The sequence below is a fragment of the Echinops telfairi genome, unplaced genomic scaffold (genome assembly GCF_000313985.2).
Source record: "Echinops telfairi isolate 266 unplaced genomic scaffold, ASM31398v2 ScPeMD7_23;HRSCAF=83, whole genome shotgun sequence".
NCBI lineage: Eukaryota > Metazoa > Chordata > Mammalia > Afrosoricida > Tenrecidae > Echinops > Echinops telfairi.
In genome coordinates this window covers 57075517-57102453 of record NW_022103920.1, presented here as the reverse complement: position 1 = coordinate 57102453, position 26937 = coordinate 57075517, and the positions used below count along the sequence as shown (strand labels likewise).

General features: G+C 40.1%; 1 protein-coding gene across 3 annotated transcripts in view; it reads right to left on the bottom strand.

Annotated features, from left to right (window-relative positions):
* Positions 1–26937, bottom strand: part of CDK14 (cyclin dependent kinase 14) — a 658689-nt gene that overhangs the window by 248618 nt on the left and 383134 nt on the right. For all 3 annotated transcript variants that reach the window (XM_013004655.2, XM_045288804.1, XM_045288805.1), the window contains one exon: positions 11372–11492. In XM_013004655.2, the coding sequence (XP_012860109.1) occupies positions 11372–11492 (121 nt within the window). The remainder of the gene's footprint in view (positions 1–11371; positions 11493–26937) is intronic.

Below are 26937 nucleotides of genomic sequence, written 5' to 3'. Positions count from 1 at the left end.
CCTACTCATTCATAGACCTTGTTTGCCATCAACCACCCAGAAATATCAGCTGTTGTAGCCTTTAATGGTGTGCTTGTCCGTAAAGTGTCCTATGTGTTCTTCAACTCTAGCTTTGCCAATTTAGAAAGATGGCTTTGATAAGTCAAGGCAAGTAATTGGCACTCGGTAAAGCCTTCCCTGAACATCCACCCCAACACACCCCTCTGCTCATCCCTCTCCCAAGGTTGAATTTATCAATTTATCACCTTCACCTCCGAAACAACACTGTGATAACTGCATCCCTTGAAAGTGGGGACATGGGTAGATCATGCTCATCCTGTAGCTTCAGGACCTACAAGGAGTACCTGCTACAAAACAAATGCTCAATAAATACCTAGCTATTAACCAACCAACTGCATAAATGAGGGTTGGGAGTGCTCACAAGAGACAGCAGGAGAGAATGTCATTAGATGTAGAATTAATATTCTCGTACAAAATTAAAAAAAATAAAATCAGAAATTTCATCTAAATATCTAAATTCTGAGTGAAGGCACCCAACAGTCACCATGGAAACTCCTGGTTCAGCAGTTTCACTCAGAAGTGAACATGTAGACCAGAATGAACCTTAGAGACAGAAGGAGCGCAGAGAATGCCTAACACAATGTTTTGCCTTCACTCGGAAGCAAACGGTATGACAGGTGAAAATATGCTGCTGTCAGTCCTAGAATGGTTGCTTTTGAATCCTGGACTACTGTGCTAGGAAAATCACTCAATTAGAACAACATGTCTTCAGATGGGTAGTCTGGTGAGATTAAAACAAAGGGGTGGGGTAGGGGCACACTTGTTTTTCTCCCCAGGTAACACAAAGGCTATTAAAGGTGAAGAAAAAACTGAAATCCAATCTCCAAAACTTGAGATCCATCTAAGAAAACAGAGGACTTTCACCGTTGCTAGGGGGCTGAAAATGAGATGGTTGTCAATGCTTACAAATGCTCAAAAATTCAAATCAGCTCCCATGGATAATGAAGACCCTAGAGAGAGAGTCTTAAAATAATAACCACAGGTCTGATGGAGAGCCAGGAATATTCAGGCTGGGGACATCCTGAATCTAGTCACAATCAGTACGAAAATGTAAATAAGGAATGTTATTTATTATCAAGGGCTACTTAAGGAAGTAAAAAGAAGACACACACAAAGCATTGCATCGAGTAGCAAAAGTAGTGTCCCTTGTAGTGTGAAACAAAGGAGGAAATGCTAAATCAACATGGAACCAGCCCCCACGATGTGCATGCTGGCTCATCGCCACCCTATGGGACGGGAGAACTAGCTGCTCCTGGGAGCTTCTCAGGCGGTGACGCTAGGGGAGTGGAAAGGCCCAGCTTTCCCCGCAGTGGGCTTGTGGTTTCAAAGTGCTGCCACCCAACTCGTAGTCGCTAAGTGACCGTGGCTCCCTTGAGCTGGACGCAAAAATGTGTTTCTTCAAGGAACAAGGGCAGATCAGACAGAGACAACAAAAACAAGTTCCTAAGCCTTGCCCATTTTTAATTTCTGAACGCTGGTGCAGAACGGGGAAGTAATATTTTAAGGTTTCTCAGTACAAACACATTAATCCTCTTGCAGTCATCTAGGGAACTGAGAACATTTGTTCACAGGTAATTATCTTAAAGATCAGAGCAAATGGTACATTCATCAAGCAACCTTTCTACAGGAACCATGTCTTTTTCTTTCTTTCTTTATTCCGTAAGGACAGATCCGGCGGCGGCGGCAGAAAGGACCAGCGTCCATGCACAGCAGCCCCACGTGCTCACGCTTTGGTCCTCAGGGGCCGCTCTCTCCCCCAGCAGACCCCACCCCCGCCCACGTCCCTCATCAGGGACCCGGGGCCCCACAAGCAGGCAGCAAGAGCCCTGCAGGTGGCTGGGATTCATAAAAACCCAGGGAAGTCCATGTCTTAAATATTAGGAAGACAAATAACTGCTAAAACTCTTTGTGTACATCACTCTCCTATAAGGAGAATTCTGAATGTTGATATATAATGTATTGAATTGGTACAGATGTTAGTTCCAGCCATCAAATGGCATAGATGGACACTAATAAAGCATGGTTATGAAAGAGAGTCACTGAGCTATATTCCTTTGACTGATATTTGACAGTAAAGTACTTGATAATGACCTATAATCCCTCAGATAACATATGCAAGGTTTCAAGGCAAAAACTTTCCCATTATAAATGTTCGTTATTCTCTTGGGGTGGGGGTTAGGTGGTGGTGGTGGTGGTGGTGGTGGTGGTAATAATGGTGGTGGTGATGGTGGTGTTGGTGGTGTGGTGGTGGTAGTAATGGTGGTAGTGATGGCGTTTATTCTGTGGGCTTCTTGACATATTCTCAAAGATGTGCTCCTGTGATGTATGATATGCAGTGGGACATCATGCTCCTCGAGATAAAGACTGGGCTTTCTCGTGGCTCTGCAGAATAAACACCACCATGTTTATTACGACACAGTATGAATGAGGGCCCCTGGATTGTGCAAGGCAGCGCTCTAGTGGATGCTGTTGGAGGGCAGGCGCCAGGTTTTTGCCACTCTTGTACTTCTGGATGATCTGTAAGGTTTTGCTGAATGATCGAAGAGACTCTTCGTTTTAGGTATGGTGTCATCTTGGCTAGGCCAGGATCCACAGTGGTTTGGCATTTGAGATCTAGTGATTCCCAGTGCTGTGATCTAACATAATGTTATCACCTCCACAACAGAATCTGCTTTAGTAATGCATCACTTGTAAGGAAATCAGAGTGGGAACGCAACACCCTTACTCAGATCCAGCCCTGATGCAACCAATTGAAAGGAAGGTTCCTCGGGGGAAAACAGAAGTGGATACTGAGAAAGCTTGCTTGCGTTGTTGTTGTTGGATCGGGATACTGCATCTGGTTCTTTGGACTTGAGCCAATGGTCTGCCATGTTGCTTGCTGATCTTAGGACTTGTCAAAGGCCTGCCACCTGCTGATGTTGGGTTTTCGTCTCTGAAGTCACAAACCTGTGGTCTTCCTGCTCATCTTGGGTTCATCAGCTCCTGCAGCCCAGTGAGTCACAGGAGCAGCCTCGAGGGTAACATCTGACCCTGCACATGGCACTTGCCTGATTCTGCAACTGGAAGAGCCACTTTTGGATATAACTTTATGTGTATACATATAAGCTTCACTGGTTTTCTTCTGTATAACCCAGTCTTAGGCACTCATCTTGCTTAAGGGATATTATGGTGGAAAGGGGGCATCCTTAGGAGTCTAGAAGTAACTTTTTCTTTCTTCCTTTTTTTCCCTGTGCCAACAACTTGCTAGTGTTGGCGAAAGAATCAAGTCCTTTTTGATTGTCTTGGGTATTGAAGGGCTATAAAATGATGATAAACCAAAATTATGAATTGATTTCACAGTGCTACCATTCTGCAAAAGTTTCTCAATTAAACATGTTAGGATTGAATGTGACAAGTAGATGAAAAATGGTGATATAATAAAGTTTTCTAGTCTGGTGAGTTTCCATTAGGCTATGAATATATTCCATTTTCAAAAGCAAAGATTAGAAATGCTAGCAATACCAATAAAGAAAAAAAACCATTTGAATTATCAATCAGAAAGAATGAGAAAAGCCTTGCCAAGCTTACATAAAATGCAATTATGCAAACATTGCTTTCTTGGATTCTACTGTCTTACCTGGACATACAGAGAAATAAAAATGCCACAGCAAGAGCTGGACTATTCATATGTGTAAAGGAAGAACAGGAAGCTGCTCAGATTCAATCATTTGTAGTTACTAATGATTACATGAGAAAGTGTTTTTCTCATACTGTGAATAAGTTTTGGTTTATTTTTTACTGGAACTTAGCAGGCTGTGTCTCAGCAGTGGATAGGCTATTTTTATTTAAATAAGATGCAAATTATTTTTCGATTATTGCTTTATTTTTCTTTTGGCTTTAAAAAAAAAAAATACCTTTTACAAAAAAAAAAAAAAAGAAGACTAAGGTGCTCCTGACCCAAGGCATAGTATTTTCAATCACCTCATTTGCATGTGAAACTTTGACCACTGAATAAGGGGGACTGCAGAAGAAAAGATGCATCTGAATTATGGTATTAGTGTGTTAGTCTGGGTTGACTAGAGAAACAAATCCAGAGAGACACTCATAGTGTATAAGAAAGAGCTTGATGTAAAGAGTAACTGTACATTAAGAAAACATCCCAGCCCAGTCCAGATCAAGTCCTTAAGTCTGATACTAGTCCAAATGTCCAATACCAATCTATAAAGTCCTCTTCAGACTCATGAAAACACACGCAATGATGCCTAATGCAGGAATATCACAGGCCAGTGGGTGGGAAGTCTTGTGGATCCAATGACGCAAGCATCGCAGCACTGGCAGGGGTCTCCACAGGGCTCCTCCAGCTAAGGGCTAGCTCCACATGTCTCATCAGTGGCAATGTCTCCCAGGAAGTGAGTCTGCGTCCTGCTACCAGCAAGCTGTTTATTTCCTTAGCACCTCTGAATGAGATCATCAAGCTGCAACCTGATAGACAGGCTAAGCACCCCTTCACCCTTAATCCTTTCTAATTGACAACAGATAGTATAACTACCACAATCGGCAAAGAATACTGAAAGTCCCATGGACTGTCAAAAGAACAAAAAAATCTGACTTGGAAGAAGTATAGTCCAGATGAAATGTTCCTTAGAAGGGAAGATGTTGAGACTTTACGTCATACACTCTGGACATTTTACCAGGAGAAACCAGTACTCGTAAAAGGGACATCATGCTTGGTAGAGTAGAAGGGCAGCAAAAAGAGACGGAGACTTTGATGAGAGGAGTCAACACAGTGGCTGCTGCAGTGGGCTTGAACAACACTCTGAGGATGGTCCCGGACCAGGCGGTGCTTCTTTCTGTTGTGCATATGGCCACTACGAGTCAGAGCAGACTCAAGGGCACCCGACACCGGCAACGACAATTTTAATAAAGGGACTCAGATCTTTACCTTGCAAGATTGAGGTGAAGGTTTGGGGGGGGGGGGTGAATGATGTAAGAGAATGAAATCCTCATTCACCATTACTGCTACTTAGTCAGTACTTCTAAAGTAGTAAACCAAGAAATAGCAGTATAAGCCATTCTTTGAGACATGAGAAGTTAGATATCCCAAGAAACAAGTAAAACAGATTAAATGGGCTGTTTCCAGAAAATATAATTAGAGATTGATCTTTTTGCTACTGTTATATTGTGGCGGTTATTAGTTATTACTAACACATGCAATACGTGTTACTATCATATTCTTCTGATTAAGAAATCTAAGATAAAGGTAGTTCGGGAGTTGGTCAACCATGGTCCCATGGCTACTGAGGAGCAGAGATGGAACCTGACTGGGCTTTCAAGGCATCTCCTGATCTATACAGCACTGCTCCTCTTTCACTCTCTAAAACGCTGCTAGTCACAGGTTTGGAGAATGGATTTCTACAGCCGCAGGTGCACCCCCTCTGGCCGTGGACCAGGGATGTGAACAGACGCGCTATGGTGCAGAGTGCAACGGAAAGTGGACTGCTGCAAAACCAGCTGTACGGCCTTTTCACCTGATCTCCCTCTGGGAGCCATTTGAAAGCGGCTCTGGTTTTTAATGCCTCCTGTTTTCTTTTTGACTGGATGTTTTCTGTTGTTTATTCTGTTACTGTTGGTGATTGTCTTATATGTTTTCCATGATATAGGTAAGTTTATAGAGGAAGCAACTGGATTAATGGCTGACTGGGGCTATGGAAGGGGGGGTTGGAGGGAAATGGGGAGCTAATAACAATGAGTATAAGAAGGAAGAAAATGTTCTAAAACTGATTGTAGTGATGATTGTACAACTCTTCTAACGTGACTGAAATACTGAAACATATTATATGTGAAGTATAATATCATTAAAACTATTTTTTAAATTTTTATGGAGGCAGACTGGTACATACTCCTCCTCTGGAGCGGCTGCTTAAGTCTGAAGGATAACAGCTGAGAGCGTTAGCCCCTGTGCCATCAGAGATCTGACAACTACTCCACAGTGTTACAGTCGAAGCGAATTTTACCTCGAGGTAGCTCATTAGCAGATAATGTAAATAACTTTCCCACTAGAATTTGAGTTTGTAGCCAATGGTGTTAAGGTGTGAATGAGTCACGTGGACGACACTCTTCTGATAATTAATATTGCGCAAATCATTGGTCAGATGATTATGAAAAAGATTCCCTGTCCCTGTTTAATCCTTGCTTTACCCCTATAAGTCCTGGCAGAATTACTAATAACTCTCAAGGATGTTCTGGTACTGATGGTAAACTACATAAGCACAGTATTTTAAGGGATTCCTCTAGCAGGGGTTGGCTGATGACCCGTGAGCTTAGCCTCAACCATGGAAGTCCTCCTACCTGCCCTGGGCTCTTGGGTTATGTTCCACTCTACTGTCAGTGGCCATGCCAATAAGCCCCTTGGATCATGTGTTATTTGAGCAATCTCCTTAGTTTGGGATAAGGTGGTACAGTTGACAATAAATAATTCATATCCTCCTTGGCCTTATGACCTGATGGGTTTTAAAATGAACAGACAGTCCTGACAGAAAACTTCAAGTAGTTTGTGAACACAAACTCTCAATCTTCCTAAGCTTTCTTTTAAAAAAAATGGAACTATTAATTTTAGCAGCATTGGTAACTAAGTCATGGCTGGGGACTATGAGAATATATGCCAGCACGAATTTTGTTCCCATAAAAAATGAGTTTTAACCCAGTGATCCCTATATTGGTTTGTTTCAAAGAAATGCTTCCTTGAATAAAATAGTATAATATAGAATCTACTAGAATATTGATATGGAGTGAGAGCAAAACCCACTATGATAAACATGTAAAAAAAAAATCTAACAGGGCACAGAACATAACCCGAATTATGCAAAAAAGAATTTACCACCTTTGTGTTTTACAGTCGCCCTTTAGTAGCACAACAAAAATAAATTTCTTCTAAATTGTCTTAAGAGATTATGTAACCTTTTATAAAGACAAAGGGCTCTGGAGGGGGTTAAACGAGAGTGTAAACATGGCCTCTTTTATTTCCTGTATGACCCCGACTGTATCATGGAGCAACAGGAAAGAAATGGAAATGCAGGTCTTAGAGCATGGCATCTATTTGGTGACAGTCCCAACTACTGTTACTGTTATTACTCAAGACTCAAATGATATGTCCTTAGATAAAACACATTTAGTATTAGGTTCATTTACAATGACTGCTCTTAAAACCCTGTTAAATAAGCCTGAGTGCAAACTAGGAATTATGTGCTTTGGAGTCGATTGTGATGTATGTCAACGCAGAACTGTGTTTTCAATGGTGGGATTGTCAGAAATAGATCCATTACATTAAGCCTTTCCTCTACAGTTCCTCTGGGTAGACTCAAACATCCACACTTGTAGTTACCAGCCAAGCATATGACCCTGAGTAGTAAGACGAGCAGTAGGAAAACCTGTTTTATTACACAAATATTCCTTGATTCAAGAAAGAACATTAAAGGCAATGCCACCACCCAGCATATAGCCGATGTGTATGAAGATTAGGCGTATTTAATAAAGAACAATCTTAAGTGGACTTATAATACTCAACAAATAGGCAATTTCTTTTCTGCTATTTGCAAAACCAATTTTTAGGAAGCTATTTTTCTATATATCAAGGTTGGCATGGGTTTTTTTCTCCCCTTAATCTCCCAGCTGCTACAATGTTAAATAAATTAATTTTAATCTTAAATCAGAGATGTAATAGAGAAAAGGGTGATTTAATATGCAGTCTCATTACATTTGACAGGCTTATTTATAAATGATTTGCCCTACACATTGACAAGCATAGTTAATATGTTAATTAACTTTTCAAAAGATAGTGGAAGGAAGAGACTGACACACTATCATTCTCTTCAGCATGTTGGGGGACACGTAGTGAACAGCACAAGACACTGCCCGTCTGTATTTTAGCCTCCCAAAGGCTCTGTGATCTTGATGAGGTACCTACCTGCATTTAACTAGTCATAGATAACTTTGTCGCCCATGTTAACAATTACCTCCTGAAAATAATATGAGTCAACCTTCTGCTTTAGCAAACAAATGCCGTTCTGAACAAACTTAGGAGCTTTCAAAAGGGAATCTACGGCACTTGGTGCACGATGATTAAGTTCTTGGTTGTTAAACGAAGGGTCAGCAGTTTGAGTTTATCAGTCACTCTGAGGGAGTCACTCTGAGGGAGGGGAGGCCAGGTGTAATCCCATAAAGATTACAGCCTAGAAAACCCCTGGGCAGTTCTACTTGGTCAGGTGGGGACACACATCAGCAACATAAAGGAACATAAAGTACATCTGGAGCACACTCTGGCCAGCCAGTGCAGAGAGGCAAGGGAGCTTGCTGGCCAGGGAGAAGCCACACAGATAAGCTCCTTTGTGTGCTTGCCCTTCTCTTTAGATGGTGTGCAGGACTTTGTAAGCCTTTGTAAAGGAGCTTAAAGATGATTCCCTGTTCTTGACTTTGAAAGAGTTATAAAATCCAAGAGCTATCCAAGATGCAACCTGAAGTTTGAGTCCTCTGCTTAAATTCCCCTTTAAAGTGGGGGGCAAAGGTATCAAACACTATCATCTTTCTTCATGGATTCTCAAATTCCAGTGTTTTCACACACTGCCACGGCCTTAAAGGCCTAGAACAGGAAATCGCAGGCCCCTGAGAGCTGCTTTACACCACTGGATGACAAGGTTCATCTATAGGCGCCTTCACTGATGTTTTTATTGCATGTGGCTATGTAAACAAAACCCTGGAAAAAGTAACATTGGGTAAGGGTGGTTAGTTTTGAGCTACCATCCTACTGCCCCCACAATGGTAAATGAACTGTAAAACGAGCCTGGAACCACTGCCACCTGCCTCCTGCTACTAGCTGTGTATTCATAGTTGCCCTTGTGGGTGCAGCTGAGCCATGACTCAATTACAGCCCCATTTCTCAGTCTCTCAATACCCAGCAGCATCGATGCCATCGATTAAACAAAACCCAGGGCCCTGGGAACTTCTTGCTAACTGGAAAGACACATACATTTACCTGACTCCTGGGAGAATAGCAAAATGGCTTCTAGAAAATGGCTGGGGCTGAAATCAAATTCAGAATGACAGGCACAGCACAGACATTACTCAGATTGTAGGATTTGGAAGTAAAGAGCCAATAAGCATGGGAAGCAGCTCAAAGATAACATATTTGCTGTTTGCTTTTGGCAGTGAATAATCTTGGCAGGTAGACAAAAGGGCATTTGGGGTCTACTGTTTTCTATCAGATCTCCTCCCTTCCATTTACAGAACAGCCATCTTCCTATGCTTCTTTTATGCCTCTGCTCAAAGCAAATTGTCACAAAGAACCCAAGCTTTCTTCCTGGCAGGAAAACACACACACACACACACACACAAACAGGGTAGAAAATAGGGAGTGGGTGGGGGTGGAAGAGGCACAGACTGGAAATCAAATGCTACACATCAGAAAGAGGCACGTTAACAAGTCACAATCCATGTGGTTCCTTGCATTGTAAAGAGCACTGTTAAAGGTTGGAAAATGTTAGTCACGAGTGCATAAGAAACAGTGTCTCCTGATGAGTGAGGGTACAGTATTACTGAGCTGCCAAACACAGAGACAAAACTCGCTCCAAGCCACAAATGTTTTCCAATGATGATCTGTTAACAGAGTCCTTAAAAGACCTCAGTGAAAGACAACCTAGAATTTCCATACACATGCCCCCCAAACAAACAAACAAACAAACAAACAGATACAAACACCCCTAACTCAAACTTATTAAATAGTGATCATTTCCAATGCCAGCTCTGGGCTGTCAGACAGGACGTTCCCTAAACTCCTGAAGCATCGTCCACTGGCTTTTATGTTCTACCTCTTGGACCCTCAAAGTCAGGGTCCAACATTTTATTTCGCTCATGCCTTTGGGTAGGTAGCCTTTTGAGTAGGGAGGGAAACTAATCAGCTGTCAAGCAGCCAGAAAACTGGATGAAAAGACACATTACCTCAGCCTGTCAATGACAAACCCTCACCTTCATTCTCAGAATTTTAGAATATGCATGAAAATGATATTATAGACTATTATCAGGTAATATAAAATTTGTGACAATAGATCTTAGGCGATTTTAGAATCTAGACTCATAGTTCTGTGCTAAGCTATGGATCTATATCTGATAAAAAGAAATATACCCACCTGTATAAAACAATTACATAATTTCCAGTGGCCTTTCAGATCCTAAGGTCCCATCCCCAGAAAGGTGCTGAACCCTAAATTACACAAATTTACACTGTGCTCTGCATTGTAAGAAATCTTATTGTTTTCTCATCACAAACATTTTGGATCAAAAACATCAAGAAGAAGCCAGGTCTCATCACAGCCTAATTTACTATACTTCAAGATTACAGAGGGTACAGCAGAGAAGTAAATGTGTAGCAGTAAGACAAACAACATATGTTACAGTTTGATTGGGGCTGTAAACATTATATAAACATGAAGTTGAAATCTATGCACATGGCATACACGTTCATTAGAGATGATGATTCTTGGGTTTTTTTGTTGGTTTTTCTTTTTAAGGGATATGCACAATTTTCAACAGAATTGTGAATCAGGAAAAGTGATTTTCCTGTCAATAAAAGATACCTTTTACAGTCACTAGTAAGCCTTCTATAGTCCTAAAAACATTTCCTTAATTGATTATTTAATTTATATCACAATTGATTTGGAATTCAGCATAGTTTACCATGAATAATAATTGCCTTTTAAATCTTACCAGTATTTAGGCCTCAAAGGAAAGATTTTTAGGCTTTGCTAAGCCATCACAGGAAACAAAGACTATGCTGAAATTAAACATGCTGTTTGTAAAAACAATAATCGTTTCACTCCATTTTGGATGAGTGGCATGATAACTGAGAGGTACACAGAGACTCAGTCTGGGACATGGAACAGCTACAGCTCAATGTTTGAATCACATATCTGAGCTTTGCTGTGAATTTAACATGTCCCCTGCTACTTCCAATCCACACTGCTATATGGAGACATAGACTTCCTCTTTATCACATAAAGCAGCAAATTAAGGCCCTTAGGGGGAAAAATAACTGTCCTGACTGTGAGAAAAACATCTCTGGCCCCATCCATCAAGAATCATTACCAGACATCATCTGCCAGAGAGACTCTGATTAGAGAAGAGTCCCACTCATGTGTTTTAAAAACCTCACCACACTGCCACACACATGCAAACACTCCTGGCGCCATTAATCTTCATTCAATCTGTTAGGATGTTTGTCTAGCCTTGACCCAGACTAAGCACCACAGATAGATTAGCTTAGAGGAAAGCTCCCATTTCTCACCACATGTCAAGGCAGGTGGAGTATTCGGTGGAGCCCAGGAGGACATCTGGAGGTCTGTACCACAGAGTGACCACTTCATTGGAGTAGGTGTGGCTAGGGACGGATTTGGCTCTCGCAAGACCTGTGGGTGATACAAAACAAAGAAGTTTAATGAGCATTAATCAAACAAAGGAATTTAGAAGTTTAAAAATGGAGAGCTAACAATTTTTAAAAGTCAAACACAATAATGTAATACTGCCTTAATGCTGTGCTGAGGTTTTAATAGAAAGGCTGAGAAAAGCATAAAGTGGCTTATCTGCTTCCAGTGCATGCTAATAGGCAATAATAAAGCCCTGGAGTCAAGCATCTAAGATAGCCACAGCAGTCGTGCTAGGTGTGGGGGTGCTAACCACAAAGTCAGTGGTTCAAATCCACCAGTTTGTCTGAGGGAGAAAAATCAGGCTGTCTGCTCCCCCAGAGAGCTGCAGTTTTAGAAACCATGCACAGAATCATTAGGAGCCAGACTGGTCTCAATGGCAGTGGGCTTGTTTATTTGTTTTTTTGGGGGGAGTGGTTAACATGAAAACATAAGTCATACACAATTAGACATTTTTTTAAGTCATTTTATTGGGGGCTCTTACAGCTCTGATAACAATCCATACATCAGTTGTTATCAAGCACATTTGTACGTATGTTGCCATCATCATTTTCAAAACATTTTCTTTTGACTTGAGCCCTTGGCATCAGCTCCTCTTTTCCCCCTCCCTCTCCCACCCTCATGAACCCTTGATAAATTATAAATTATTATTATTATTTTCATATCTTAAACCATGCACACCATCTTTCTTTACCTACATTTCTGTTGTTTGTCCTCCTCAGGAGGTGAGGGTGGGGGATATACATCAATCTTTGTAATAGGTTCCCCCTTTCTCCCTCTTCTCTCCCCACCTTCTCTCTACCCTCATGGTATTGCTACTCCCATTATTGTTCCAGAAGGGTTTATCTGTCCTGGATTCCATGTGTGCAGAGCTTTTAACTGTACCAGTGTATATCCTCTGGTCTAGCCAGATTTGTAAGGTAGAACGGGGGTCATGATAGAGGCGGGGTGGGGGAGAAGCATTAAAGAACTAGAGGAATGTAGTGTGTTTCCTTGGTGCTATACTGCACCCTGGCTGGCTCATCCCTTCCTTGTCACCCTTCTGTGAGGGGATGGTTCCATTGACAATTAGACATCGTAAGAAAGCATAGAAATCATTTGGACTAAGGGAGATACTAGTGTCCTGGTTGTGCACTTGGCCGTTAGTAAAAGGTCAGCTATTGGAACCAACCAGTTCTTCTGTGGGAAGAAGATGGGGCAGTGTACACATAGAGATTCCCAGCCCTGACAACTCCATGAGACAGTCTACTCTTGGCCGACTAAGTTGCTATGAGTCGGAATCAACACAGCAGCAGCGGGTTTGATTTTGGTCTGGTAACAGGATATGGTCCAGGGAACTTTAGTTTGGAGACTTACTAAGTGTTATATTGCAAAGGTCAGAAAACTTTCGAGAAAAGATGGATTTTAAAAGGTGTACTTTAAAAACCTTTCCATACGAAGAGACTTCCTTTGTTTCTCTGATGTGTACTGAAAATCCCCAAGAAAAAGTTTGCTACCTTTCTCCCAGCTTTATCTGAACACATCTCTTGCTTTCATTGCTCTGCCAAACACTCACTCAAGCCAAAAGAACCCCACTGCCCGGAAGTCGGTTCCAGGTCACAGGCTGCTGCTCAAAGCTTCCAGCGCTGCACAGCCTTACGTGGGTACACAGCCTCGTGCTTCTCCCGAGGAAGGGCTGGTGGGCTTGAAGGACCCCAACACTTAACTCACAGAGCTACCAGGCTAGTCAATGTGTATCTGGGAAGCTCTTATGAACTCCACACAAATAAATAATGATAAAGGAGTAGTTCAATAAATTGCATACACAGTTGATGAAATAGTATACCATAAATTAAAATGTTCCCTAAGAAATTTCTGAAAATACAAAAATTGCTCACAATAATGTAAGTGAAAAGGTACAAGGAGGCTTCAAAATTTTTGTGAAAATTTTCAATTATCTTTGCATTCAATTTTTCCATCAACATTTGGAAACCCCCAATTTATGACATGCCATTACATTCTATACAATTTCACCTAATGCATCCAGAAAAAGATTAGGCGAAATATTTTATTTTAAAATGTCTTCAGTTCTTAGAGTTCTGGAGTATGGGATTATATACCTTCTAAAACATACTAATTTTCCCAAGTTTTGTTCCAACTTTTGTCCAATGACTTTTTCTTTGTTGTATGCATTTCTTTAAAAAGTAAAAAAAATCTGCTTTGAAAAAAATCTGTGATATCTTTCTGAGAATATTCACAAGGACAAGTGTAGTCTTGTTGCCCCACTGTCATGTTCAAAGTACATATACAATTTTTACCATGTGTCTATTATAATTACAGCCCTTCTAATCTTATTTAATTGCTAAGTAACATTTAACATGACTTTCCCCTGTATATTAAATACTTGGCATTCCATTTTCTGCATTACATGTACATTTTTAAATTAATAGGACAGCTGGCAAGACAATTTTTAATTAATTCTAATTAATACAACTACTGTTACAGTCATTTGATTTATTTTTTACAATGCAGATGTTAAATACTATAATGGCATATTATAAATTGGTTAACATTTAAAAGTACTAAAATTTACAAATCACACACTCACAATATAGGAACCCACATGGTCCACAAAAAAAATGGCACGACTCTTTTATAGTAAATTTTCATAATAACTCTACTTCTTTTCTTTGCAATATTTAATCTTACTCCAATTCTACCTCCACCCTCCAAAAAAGAGTTATAGATAGGTCAGTGACGCAAGTTGAATGTCTCTAAATTTGGTAATCCCATCAAAAGATCTGGTTGCTCAAAGAATCATGCTTTCATACAGGGGGAAAATTGCTAAGCACAAGAAGTGAAATAGGTTCCGACTGGCTCCACATGCAATTGTCACGCCAAATGGGACACTAAACACACGTTAGCTGACTCCCTTGGTTTTCCTGAGGCTATGTTGTCGGAAAGTTAGTCTCAAGGGAAAGGCGAGTAAGAAAATCTGAGATTATCTTTGACAGCTCAGATCAGCTGGCTAGTTATAGAAGTCATGCTATGCTCAGTGTTAATGGGAGAATGAAAACTCAAAATAGCCTAGCAATAGTATAAATAAAACTATATACATGCAATTTCAGGTCCATAATGTTCACTCGAGAAGCCCTGGTAGTTCAGTGGCTAAGTGCTTTGATAAACCAAAGGTGATGGGTTCAAATCCACCAGCTGTTCACCAAGAGAAAGATTCTGTTTCCAAAAAGATGTTTAGTCTTGGAAACAGTATGGACAGTTCTAACCCAACCTAGAGGGTCACTATGAGTCAGAATGCAGCTTCACAACAATGTGTTTTGTTTGTTTTGCTTTAGTAATGTATTCTCTTAATATGAATTTGCTCGGCGGTTAAAAATGACTGGAAGACATAAACAGAAAAGGCTATTCAGCTGTAAGATTCTCTTTCCTCCTCTATGTTTAGGTCAAAGGCTGCCCAAACACGCTTCCGACGGCGCACACATCTGCCACGATAACAGTGAAAAATGAGAGTGTTCACTATATTGAAATTGAGTCTAAATATTAAGCTTGGGTTTCCCCAAATGGCTATGGCATATGCATATGTGACTTAAGATGAAGAATGTTAGCATATTTTTAGGATACATTTTTTTGCATCACTTGAGAAAAACTCATAAATCATCTCACTTTAAGATAGTTAAAACATTTGTGTGTATGTTGTGTGTGTAAAGTGTCCTGTAAAATGATGAAAAGATTTACCCCCCCCCCCAAAATGTATGTTTGGGTTAAAAAGATAAATAAAGTCAAAACTTGTCAGGGTTTGACAAAATTACTGAAAGAATGGTTCAAAAATGAAACAAACAAGAAAGATTACCTCGAAGCATGAATATAAAACTATAGTTTTTTTCCAAATCTTCTCAGCAAAGATCTTGCTATATGTATTTATACAGTTCATACATCAAAACATGCTTACTCATGCAAAATGTATTAAATTGCACCACCAGCTGAAGAAAAACCATAGGACAGGATTCATTAGCACAGCATGCGTGGAAGCTTTCTTTCTCTGTTCTTGTTGGTTGCTATGGTTACACTACAGGAAGACAGCCACACTGCCTTTTAGAAAGGATGAAGTTCACTGGTTATTATCAAAACTTCTCATATTAGTGTTTAGTTTGAATTAAAAGTCAAAAAAATGGAGTGGAAAGCTAAGCGGAAGAGTACAGATTATTTGTATACTGCTGCTCTTGCAAAGTATGTGCCCCAGAGAGGCTGGCTGTGTCCATGGGCAATGGAAAGGGCTGACCTGGGAACTGTGTATCCAACACGAAGTTGTGATCACTGAGAACTGAGGACAGACTCCAGAGTGGAGTAAAGGGCCCGTTACTCAAGCTTTATTTCCAGTGACTCAAAAGTTGGGCAGCTCTGACACAAATAATGAGATCTTAGATTTCCAAGAGTATTTTTTAGATGTATTGTTAACCTCTTCCCCAAAGAATGAATATTCTTCACCTTGATGAGAGATGGTCATGGGCTGCCACCCTGATTCGGGGTCTACCCTCTAACATCAACACCAAATAAGTCAAGTGACAGTGATTTCCACATCCACACTAAACTGATCAGTCATTCAGCATAAACCCATGATTCTTTGGGCTTTATCTCTTGGTATAGCTTTTAGCAGTTTGTCGCTTCCCTTCCTTAAAAGGTGCCCTCTCTTGGCTTTCCAGATGCAGGTGGAACCTTCGTTTACCTGCCCCTTAAACACAGGTTTGGTCTTTCATGTTCCAACCAGTGCTTTCTCCAATCTTTAGCACCCATAGATAACTCATAGCTAAGGTAACAATGGATAGGTGATTTCTGCCCAGATTTATCTCCAGTTCTTACTTTCACATAGCTCTACTCAATTATTCAGTAGGCATGACTGTGAGGATGTCATGTGGTTGCTGTTAGGGCTGGCTCTGACACATAGCGACCTGTGCAGAACAGAGTGAAACACTGCCCAGCCCTGTGCCATCCTCACAATTGTTCCTATGCCCATTGTTGCAACCACTGTCTTAATTCATCTTGTTGAGGGTCTTCTTCAACAAATCAGTCGTAGAAGATGTATGGCCAGAATGGAGACTTTGTCACGTGGATTTTGGAAATGTTTTCAGTAGAGACCAGTCCCTAGAGAAAGACATCAATCTTGGTGACACAGAGGGGCGGAGAAGAGGAAGGCGCTCCATAATCAGATGCCATGAGGCATCCATCACCAACACAAGGAGCCTGGTGAAGTCGTGAGTTACCTTCTAGGCTGCTAACCAAGAGGTTAGCCGTTGGACCTTACCAGCTCTCTGCTCTATAACGATTTCCAACCTTGGAAACCAAAGGGGAAGTTCTACTTTGTCCAAGAGGGGGTTATGAATCAGATCTGGTTTGGTGGCCATGAGTTTGGTAACTTCAAACCTTCCCAAGCATAAGCCCCCCACCTGTTGCTGCCCCGTTACTGTAGGGAATACTATCCTAAGAGTTTCAGAACATACACACATTTTACTAATAAGATATTTTAGGTTCCAAAATAGACAAAGTTCAGCTGTTTGTATACAGATACGCATTCGATTGTATGTTCCAAGGATAGCTGGTTTTTGTTGCTGTAATTGTTTAGTGGTGTTGTTTCATCTCATTGCATCCCTTTGAGGTGGTAAAAATGAGGAAAGTGTACTTCTAACTTTATTGTTAAATTTTTTTAAAATGATCAATGTAGGATAAGAGTTTAGGAATGCTAATTAGTATTTTTATCTGAAGTGGGGAGTCAGAGAAAAAGAAAAAGGCACTCAAGGAGGTGGACTGGTCCAGAGCTGTTACAATGGGCACAAACAGAGCCATGCTTGTGAATCTGAAGCAAGATCAGTAGTGTTTCTTTCTGTAGTACATGGGGTGGCTAGGGACTGTGATGTAATGGCACCCGCTTCTTTCCTATGAGGAAGGAATTGAAAAGACTGTCATCATGGACTTCCTCCTTTCAGTTTAAGTGAAAAATAATGGCAAAGGTGAAATAAACCTTTAGCAATCAACTCAAAACAAAATATTCTGGAAGAGCAATGATGTCTGCAGTGTCTTTCCAGAGAATGGACCAATGTTTTATGGTTGGTCAGTGGTTTTTGTTTTTAAGTTGTAGTATTCCCATACTTTATTTCTTAACACAGCTCACTCCCCAAAGAGAGCAATTTGAAAAAGGTGTCTTGATCTTAAGCTCAAAATCCCTATTTCCAGAAGAGAGACCTCTCTCTTTTATTCTACACTTCAAGGCGTGACTCCAAGCAAACATGAAATTCTTGGAAAATATTTCGCCATAAGTAGTCAGGGTGGAAAAAAGAAAACTTGGAATCTCATGGCTTTTCCATGAGTGAATCCAATTAGCAATCCAATGCAGAAAGGGCTTTTGCATTTTGTCCCCATACCACAGCACTAGGAACTGGCCAGGAGCTTCCTTGACAGGATTTTTAATAGAGTCCTCTCCTTCCTGAAGGATTTATATTAACTAGTGCAGAGGGGCTAATTCAAGGAAATTCCAAGGCTAATTCAAGGACATTCCATGGCTAATAAAGTAAACCCAGTCACTATAACTATTACTCAAATTTGTGCTAGTGATGCAGAAGTTGAAGAATTCTACCAATGTCTTCAGTCTGAAATTGATCAAATATGTAACTAAGATACACTGATAATGCGAAAGTTGGAAACAAGAAGTAGTAGTTAAAAATTATGGTTCTGGTGATGCAAATGAAGCCAGATATCACATAATAGAAACTTTGTAAGACCAACAACTTGTTCATAACAAATAACTCTTTCCAACAACACAAAAGGCAACTATACACATGGACTTATCCAGATGCAATACACAGAGCTCAAACTGACTACATCACTGGGAAGAGAGTCTGGAGAAACTCAATATGAGGAACGAAAAGCAGGCCAGGGGTTGGCTGTGAAACAGACAAGTTCAACTGAAAGTGGGTGAAGGGAGACAGTGGGTGGTGTAAGATATGAAAATAATAATGATTTATAATTTATCAAGGGGTCACAAGGGTGGAAAAATGGTGGAGGTAAAAAAGAGGAGCTGATACAAATGGCTCAAGTAAAAAGAAAATGGTTGGAAAATTATGTTGGCAACATATGTACAAATGTGCTTGAATGGATGGATGGATTGTTGTAAGAGGTGTAAGAGCTCCTAATAAAATGATTTACTAAAAAAAAAAAAAAAAAGTTCAGGTTGAAACTGAAGAAAATTGAAACCGTTCAAGAGAGTCAAAGTATGACTTTGAGTCTATGCCACCTAAAATTTAAGAACATCTCAATAAAATATTTGACCTATTGAACACTACAGACAGAAGACCTGATGAGCTATGGGATGACATCAAAGACATCGCACATGAAGAAAGCAAAAGGATATTTAAAAATTCAGGACAGAAAGAAAATATCCAAGCGGATGTCTAAAAAGATTCTGAAACTTGCTCTGAATCACAGAGTATCTAAAGCAAGCAGAATTTATAATATCTCTAAGAGCCCCTAATAAAGTGAATAAAAAAGAATTAAAACTCAATAAAAACAAAAACAAACTAAAATTTATGAAGTCAAAGAACTGAATAGAAAATCTCAGAGAGCATATCAAGAAGGCAAAGTAAAATTTCCTAATGAAACGTGCAAAGACATGAGTTATAAAATCAAAAAGGAAGATCACAGTCAACATATCTTAAACTGAGAGAACTGAAGAAAGTAGTCAAGCCTCCAGGTGCAATACTGAAAGATTCTATGGTAAAATATTAACTAATACAGGAAGCATCAGAGAAGATGGATAGAATACACAGAATCACTGTACAACCCCCCCAACTATTTGACATCCAACTATTTCAAGAGACAGCACATGAGCAAGAATCAGTGTTAATGAAGGAAGAAATTCGAGGTGCAATGAAAGCAGCAGCCCCAAACAAGGCTCCAGTAATTAATGAAATGCCATCTGAAGGTTCCAAGAAGTTGGTGAAGTACTGGAAGTACTCACTCATCTATGCCAGGAAATGTAGACAGCTACTTGGCCAACGGAGACTAAGAGATCCATATGTTAACCATTTCAAAGAAAGGTGACCCAACAGAATATTCAAATTAAAGAATAATATCAATAATATTACACAGGAGAAACTGTTTGCTGAAGATGATCCAACAATGGTTGCAGTAAGATGTTAACAGGGAGCTGTCAGAGATTCAAAAGAAGATGTGGAGCAATGGATATCATTGCTAATATCAGATGGATCTTGACTCAAAGCAAAGAATACCAGAATGGTGTTTACTTGTGTTTTATTGACTACACAAAGGCACTGGATTGTGTGGACCATAACAAACTAGGGACAGCCTTCAGTAGACTGGGAATCCCAGACCACTACCTTGTGCTCAGGCAGAACTTGGACATGGATCAAGAGGCAGTTGTATAAAAGAACAAGGGGGTAATGCATGGTTCAAAATCATGAACAGTGTCTTGCCATCCTTATTCACTATGTCTGCTGCGCAAATCATCACAGAAGCTGGTATATATGAAGAAGAGCGCATCTGGATTGTAGGAAGGATTATTAACAAACTGCAATACACAGAAGACACAATTTTGTGTGCAGAAAATAAAGAGGACTTAAAGCATTTACTAATGAAGATTAAGGATTGCAGTGTTCAGTATGCATTACAATTCAATAAAAAGAAAGCCCGAATCCTCACAAATGGAGCAGTAGGTAATATCATGGCAAACAGAAAGGAGACTGAAGTTGTCAAAGATTTTGTCTTACTTGGATGTACAATCAATGCTCATAGAAGCAGCAGTCAAAACATCAAACTACACATTGCGTTGGGTAACCCTGCAGCACAAAAACTCTTCAAAGGGTCAAGAGCAAGCATGTCTGTTACTTTGAGGACTAAAACAGCCTGACCCAAGGCATGGTATTTCCAATCGTCCAACATGCATGTAAAAAGTTGGGCAATCAATGCATTTGAATCATGGTGCTTGCGAAGAATACTGAAAGGACCAAAAGAACTAACAAATCTGTCTTGGGAGAAGTACAGCTAGAATGCTCTTTAGAGGCAGGGATGGTGACACTTTGTCTCATGTACGCTGGACATGTTGTCAGCGAGACCAATCCTTAGAGAAGGACATCATACTTGGTAAGGTAGTGAGGCAGCAAAAAGAGCAAGACTTTTGACAAGGTGGATTGGCACTAGTGGTGGCTGGATGGACTGAAACATAAGAACAAGTGTGAGGTTGGAAGGGGCCAGGCAGTGTTTGCTTTACTGACTCAAAGGCCCCTAACAACAGCACGGTGTGCTAAAGCTCTTTCAGAGTGAAACAGATGTTCTCCCAGTGTTATCAACACAAACTAGCCAAAACAAAACAAAACATGCGTTGTCTTTTAGTGGTCTTTGGTTTCCCGTCTTGACCCTCTTCTCTCTGCATTTGACAAGCTTTCCTGGATGTTGGCTTTAATGTCTCCCAAATACGTATCTGGAGTGCCCAGCTCACCCTAAAGCTCAACACGTATGTATATATAGTACTGTGATACCTGAGGAAGATCTACCGTATATACTCGTGCATGAGCCGAGTTTTTCAGCACATTCTTTTTTTTTTTTTTAAGTAATCATTTTATTAGGGGCTCATACAACTCATCACAATCTGTTCATACGTCATCTGTGTCCAGCACTTTAGTACATATGTTGACTTCATCATTCTTACGACACCCACTTTCCACTTGGGCCCCTGGTTTTAGCTCATTTTTCCCTCTCCCTCCCTGCTCCCCCTGAATCCCCGATAATTTATAATTTATTATTTTTTTATCATATCTTACCCCATCCCACGTCTCCCTCACCCACTTCTCCGCTGTCCATCCCCCAGGGGGGAGGCCACATTTAGACCTTGTCCTCTGTTCCCCCTTTCTCCCTCTCCTTCCCTCCACCCTCCCGCCATCGCCACTCTCTCCACTGGTCCTGGGGGGTTCATCTGTCCTGGGTTCACTGTATTTCCAGTTCCTATCTGTGCCAGTGCACCTCCTCCAGTCCAGCCGGATATGTAAGGTAGAATTGGGATCATGATAGTGGGGTGGAAGAAGCATTTAAGAATCAGAGGAAAATTGCTTATTTCATCGTTTCTACACTGCATTCCGATTTGTTCCTCACCTCCCCTCAACCCTTCTGCAAGGGGATGTCCAATTTCCCCCAGATGGGCCCCGGGTCCCCACTCTGCACTCCCCCTCATTCACAATGTTATGATTTTATTATTATTTTTTTGTCTTTGATGCCTGATAACTGACCTTTTCGCCGCCTTGTCATCTTACAGGCTGGTGTTTTCAGCACATTCTTAATGCAGTTTTTGTGGTAAATTAGGTGTCTCAGCTGATATTCAGGTCAGCTTATACTTGAACATATATGGTAAGTATTATATGTTTTTCCTTGTCCTCAATTTTCCAACCAATACTACTATTTCCCCCTACCATCCTAGAATCCATCACTTAAATTCCCATCTACCTCATCCATCCAAAAAAGCCAAAAATATGGTTTCATTTTAGGCTCCTTGTACATACCATCACAAAAACCAGTGGATTTTACTTCCTAAGGCCATAAGACATTTAAACATGTTAAGGCTATATTTTATTTTGCACTAATTTGAATTATCTCTACATTTTTAAGAAAGTACCATATATACTCAAGTATAAGCCAACCTGAATATCAGCCGAGGCACCTAATTTTACCACAAAACTGCATTAAAAATATGCTGGAAAACTCGACTTATACTCGAGTATATATAGTAATTCATGCCTAATTCCTTTTAAACATAAAGGGCTCAGATTTTTTTAAAACAAGTTTCTTTTATGCTTATGTTCAGCATTAAAAATAATCATAACATTTTAGTATACCATCCTAAAGCAGAAAGTATTCAAATAATTAACTTTTATTTCTAGGAAGAATTTTTATTTTGTATTTTATATGGAAGATAAAAACAATATAATTCTTTGGAATGTTTCTTTAAAGAAAGTCAGTAGAAGTTATAAGATCAGCTATGCAGAATTATTTGGATGGATACCCTCAGAGAACGTACTTTTGTTGCCTGACATCCACCTGCTCCTCAGGGGACTTGTGATAATGGCAAAACGAAAGGCATGGTGATAGTTCATACACTAACAAGCGAGTTTTGTTTCCTCAATGAAGTCACATAGGCCCGCGCTCCGTGTTCAGTGAAGGGGCTAGATCAGGGGTCAGGCCATTTGGGTCTGGGAGAAAGCCACTTGGTTTGGTACAGAAATATCACTGCAACATAGGAACAACCATTCATTTACATATTCTCCCAGGTTCCTTCCACAGTACAAAAGCAGAGTGAGTAGCTGGCAGGTAAAGCCCACAAGTGAAAATGCATTCAATCCAGTCTTGTGAGAAAAAGGCTGATGAACTCTAGACCAGACTGAAGGAAACCTTAAGGTCCATTTAAGCTCAGTGGTCCAAAATTCTTGCTCATTAAATGTATGAAGATCATATATGCCCAAGTTCTTAAAAAGCATGTGAAATAAGTAATTCCACTTCAATGAGCTCATCACATCTCTTCCACATTAGCGGAGGAGGCAGAGTCATTTTCAATAGTTGAAAATAGTCATTTTCAACATTTTCAATGTTATGCAAAGATAACATTGTTTTCACAGTTCACTGGTTTATATTTCATTTTCTAGTTTTTGCTTTCTATTTAATGAAACTTCTAGTTATTATTCCAATGCTAGATGACTTAAAGAAGCAGGGTGGCACAGTGATGAAGCACTCATCTGCTAGCCAAAAGGCAAGCAGTTAGAACCAAACAGCCACTCCTGGGGTTGAGATGTGGTATCCTCTCTCTGTTAAAATTTCGCCATTGGAAATTTTGTGGGGCAGTTATACCCAATCCTACAGGCTCAACAGGAATCAAAAGAGACTCGACACCAGTGGGTATGGTTTGGTTTAGTATGGTATGGCAACACAATCTATAGAACAGTAAATCTCACCCTGTCTGTGCTAGCCATCACAGTAAAACATAAAAGAAGGGTCACAGCCTGAAGCACGATGCAGTTCTCCATTTTTCTATCAGCTCTAAACGTTGCTCTCAGTGACGACAAGGCGGAAGGGTAATATTGCAATGGACTTCAATGCGTTTGTAGCACATGGGCCAGTTTCACACAAGTTAAGAAAAACAATGAATTTCATGACTGGACTAAATAAACACAATGTCAACAGTTGGAATTGTGCTTGTGTCAAGTTGGATGGACCATGATTCTCAGTGGTCTAATAGTTATGTAATGATGTCATACTCAGCCCTGACCTGAGGTATGAATATCAGAGTCAGATGTAGCACCCTTGTTCAGAGTCATGATCTGATTTAAGAGTATTAGAGCGGGATGCAACACCCGCAGCCTTAATCTCTTTTTGTTGTTGTTGCTGTTTTAGCCTGGATCTCTTGTAAGGGGAAATATCCCGCCATATGGGCTGCAGCACTTCCTACCTTACAGGACATGGAAGGCCAGAGAAAGAGGGGCACACCACCACCAACGAAGACAAGCTAGGAGTGGAGTGTGTCCTTTGGGTCTGGGGTCTTTTGCTGGAACACAAAAGAACCAAGAGACACACAGAGAGAAGCCTTTTCCTAGAGCCAATATTCTGAATTCAGACTTCTAGCCTCGTAAATAGTGAGGAAGACCAGTTAATACAATAATTATTTAAATATACACACCAATCTCTAGAGCCAATGATGAAAAAACTGACGAATGCTTTCAACATCTTTAGTCTAAAATTGCTCAAGTATACAATCAAGATTTGTTGATAATTACTGATGATTGAAATACAGAAGTTGAAAACAAAAGAGAGGACCAGTAGTTGAAAAATATAGCCATGGTGATAGATTGCTCCTTAGAAGAGAAGATGGCGAGACTTTGTCATACATAATTTGGACATGTTATTAGGAGAGACCAGCCCCCGAGAAGGATATCATAATTGGGAGAGTACAGGATCAGCGAGAAAGAGGAAAATCCTCAACAGGAGATACTGTCGCAGTGACTACGACAATGGGCTGAAGCACTGTGACAACTGTGAGGATGGTACAGGCCGGGCAGGGTTTCCTTCTGTTGTACATGAGTTGCCGTGAGAAGGAACTTACTTTATAGCACCTAACAACAAACTGTGAGAAAAATATATTTCTGTTTGTTGAAGTCATACAGTTGTGGTATCATTCTAGTAACACTAGATAACCGAGACAAGCAATCCCGATGCATTTCCACAGCCACACTGATTCTTTGACAATTTTAAACATTAAAAATAAAGCATACTAAATACATTACAGGAATCTGATTTTTAGTTAAGATATATATTCAGAGCAATAAGGCTAAATGTTTAGGGAATCTGCATGGACATATACACTGACACATGCATATACTCCAAATATTATATTATTTGTTCATTGGTATGTGCCCATGTGTGTTACAGAGACAATACTTATGAGTATAAAGTTTAAATAATTTAACATATATATTTGACTGCCAATATATGCACTCATAGTAAATTAATTTCTTTAGCTTTGAAAACAAATAAGAAATTGGGTGTTTGTCTGGGAGACTTAAGACTAATTCCTTATGGTACTGGAAAAATTACATGCCTGCATACAGAAACTGAAACAGGATCCATCCCTCATACTCAAAATGTGTAAAACTAAAACAATAAAAGAATCTTAGAAGGATATGCAGGGGCAATACTGTCATACCTATATTTATTTCAACAATGAACTATCTAATATGATAACATAAGCACAAATAGCAAAAGACAAAATAAATAAGATCATACAAATAAAAAATATTGTTATCAAAAGACTTCACCCAATGAAGAATGACAGTAGACGATGAAAGATATGGAAATAATAATAATTTATAACTTATCAAGGGCTGATGAGGGGGAAAGGGTGGGGGAGGGAGGGAAAAATATGAGGAGCTGGTACCAAGGGCGCAAGAAGAAAGAAAATATTTTGAAAATGATGATGGCAACATATGTACAAAAGTGTTTGACACAAGGGATGTATGTATGGATTGTGATGAGAGCTCTAAGAGCCCCCAATAAAATGATTTTTAAAAAAAGACTTCACACAAAACTGAAAAGAGAAGCTACTGGTGGTGAAAATATCTTTGGAAACCTTACACATCCAACAAAAATCTGATAATCAAAAAATATATTAAATGCTTCAATAACTCAGGAGCACCATTATAAATAACCTAATCATAAAATGGACAAAGGACTTAGATATTTCATCAAAGAGGTCAAGTGGTCAGCAAACATCATTAGCCATCAGAGAGATACCAATCAAAATCACAGCGAGATACCATTACACTTATACTAGGCTTGGTAAGATTAGCAAATCTAAAAATTACACATGACGAGGATAAAGAGATATTTGAATCCTTATCTATTGTTGATGGGGATGAAAAATGCTACAGGTAAGATTTAAAATAGTGTGTCACTGTTTCAAAAAACCAAAGGTTGAACTCTCATAAGACTCAGAATTTCTGCTCTTAATGTACTCCCCAAAGACTCGAGGGCAGGGGCCAAAGGGAACATCACTGTTCACTGCAGCACTATGCACAACGCCTAAAAGGTGGAAACGACCTAAATGCCCATCGAACAGACTCACTGCCAGCGAGTCGATGGCCACTCATAGGGACCCGAGAGGGCAGGTAGAATTGCTCCTGTGAGTTCCTGACACTGTAACTCTTCATGTCCGCAGAAAGCCCCATCTTTCTCCAGCGAAGCCGCTGCGGTCTCCAACTGCTGACCTTGAGAAACACAGGCCAATCCATAACTACTATACCATCCCAAATAGACAAACAAAATGTGGTAAAACATATAAAGCAATACTACTCAACCAGTAAGAGAAATGAAATCTTAATACTTGCTACATATAAAGGATGACTGAAGACATTGTGTTGAGTGAAATACGCTAATCAAAAGTATGCATGTGCTGGAAAGACGACGGACTCTGGAGACAAGCTGAAATTGGGCAGACTCGTTTAGAAACAGCAATACGAGCGCCAGGAAAATGAGTTCTAGCTGTCCGTGGTGGCTACCGAGGAAATAAAGGTACCGAGAAGACACCAACGAGGAGCCTTTTCCAGCTAGGATAATCATTGAAACTGGCTCTTTAAAAGGACACAGAGCTGAAGGGATCCAATACGAAGACATTTCTAAACATGACCGAGTTTGAAAATTTGCTAACAACACATTAAAATCCAAAGCATCAAATTGGTGTTCTCTAAGGCATTATGAAACTCTACTGTGTTGGGGTGTTTCCTTATATAAAATAAATGAGTTTGTCTAGATAAAGACATGTACATATGCAAATATATTTATATGAGGATGGGGAAATAGATCTATGAGCCTACATTTATAGGTTTAGTATTAAGGT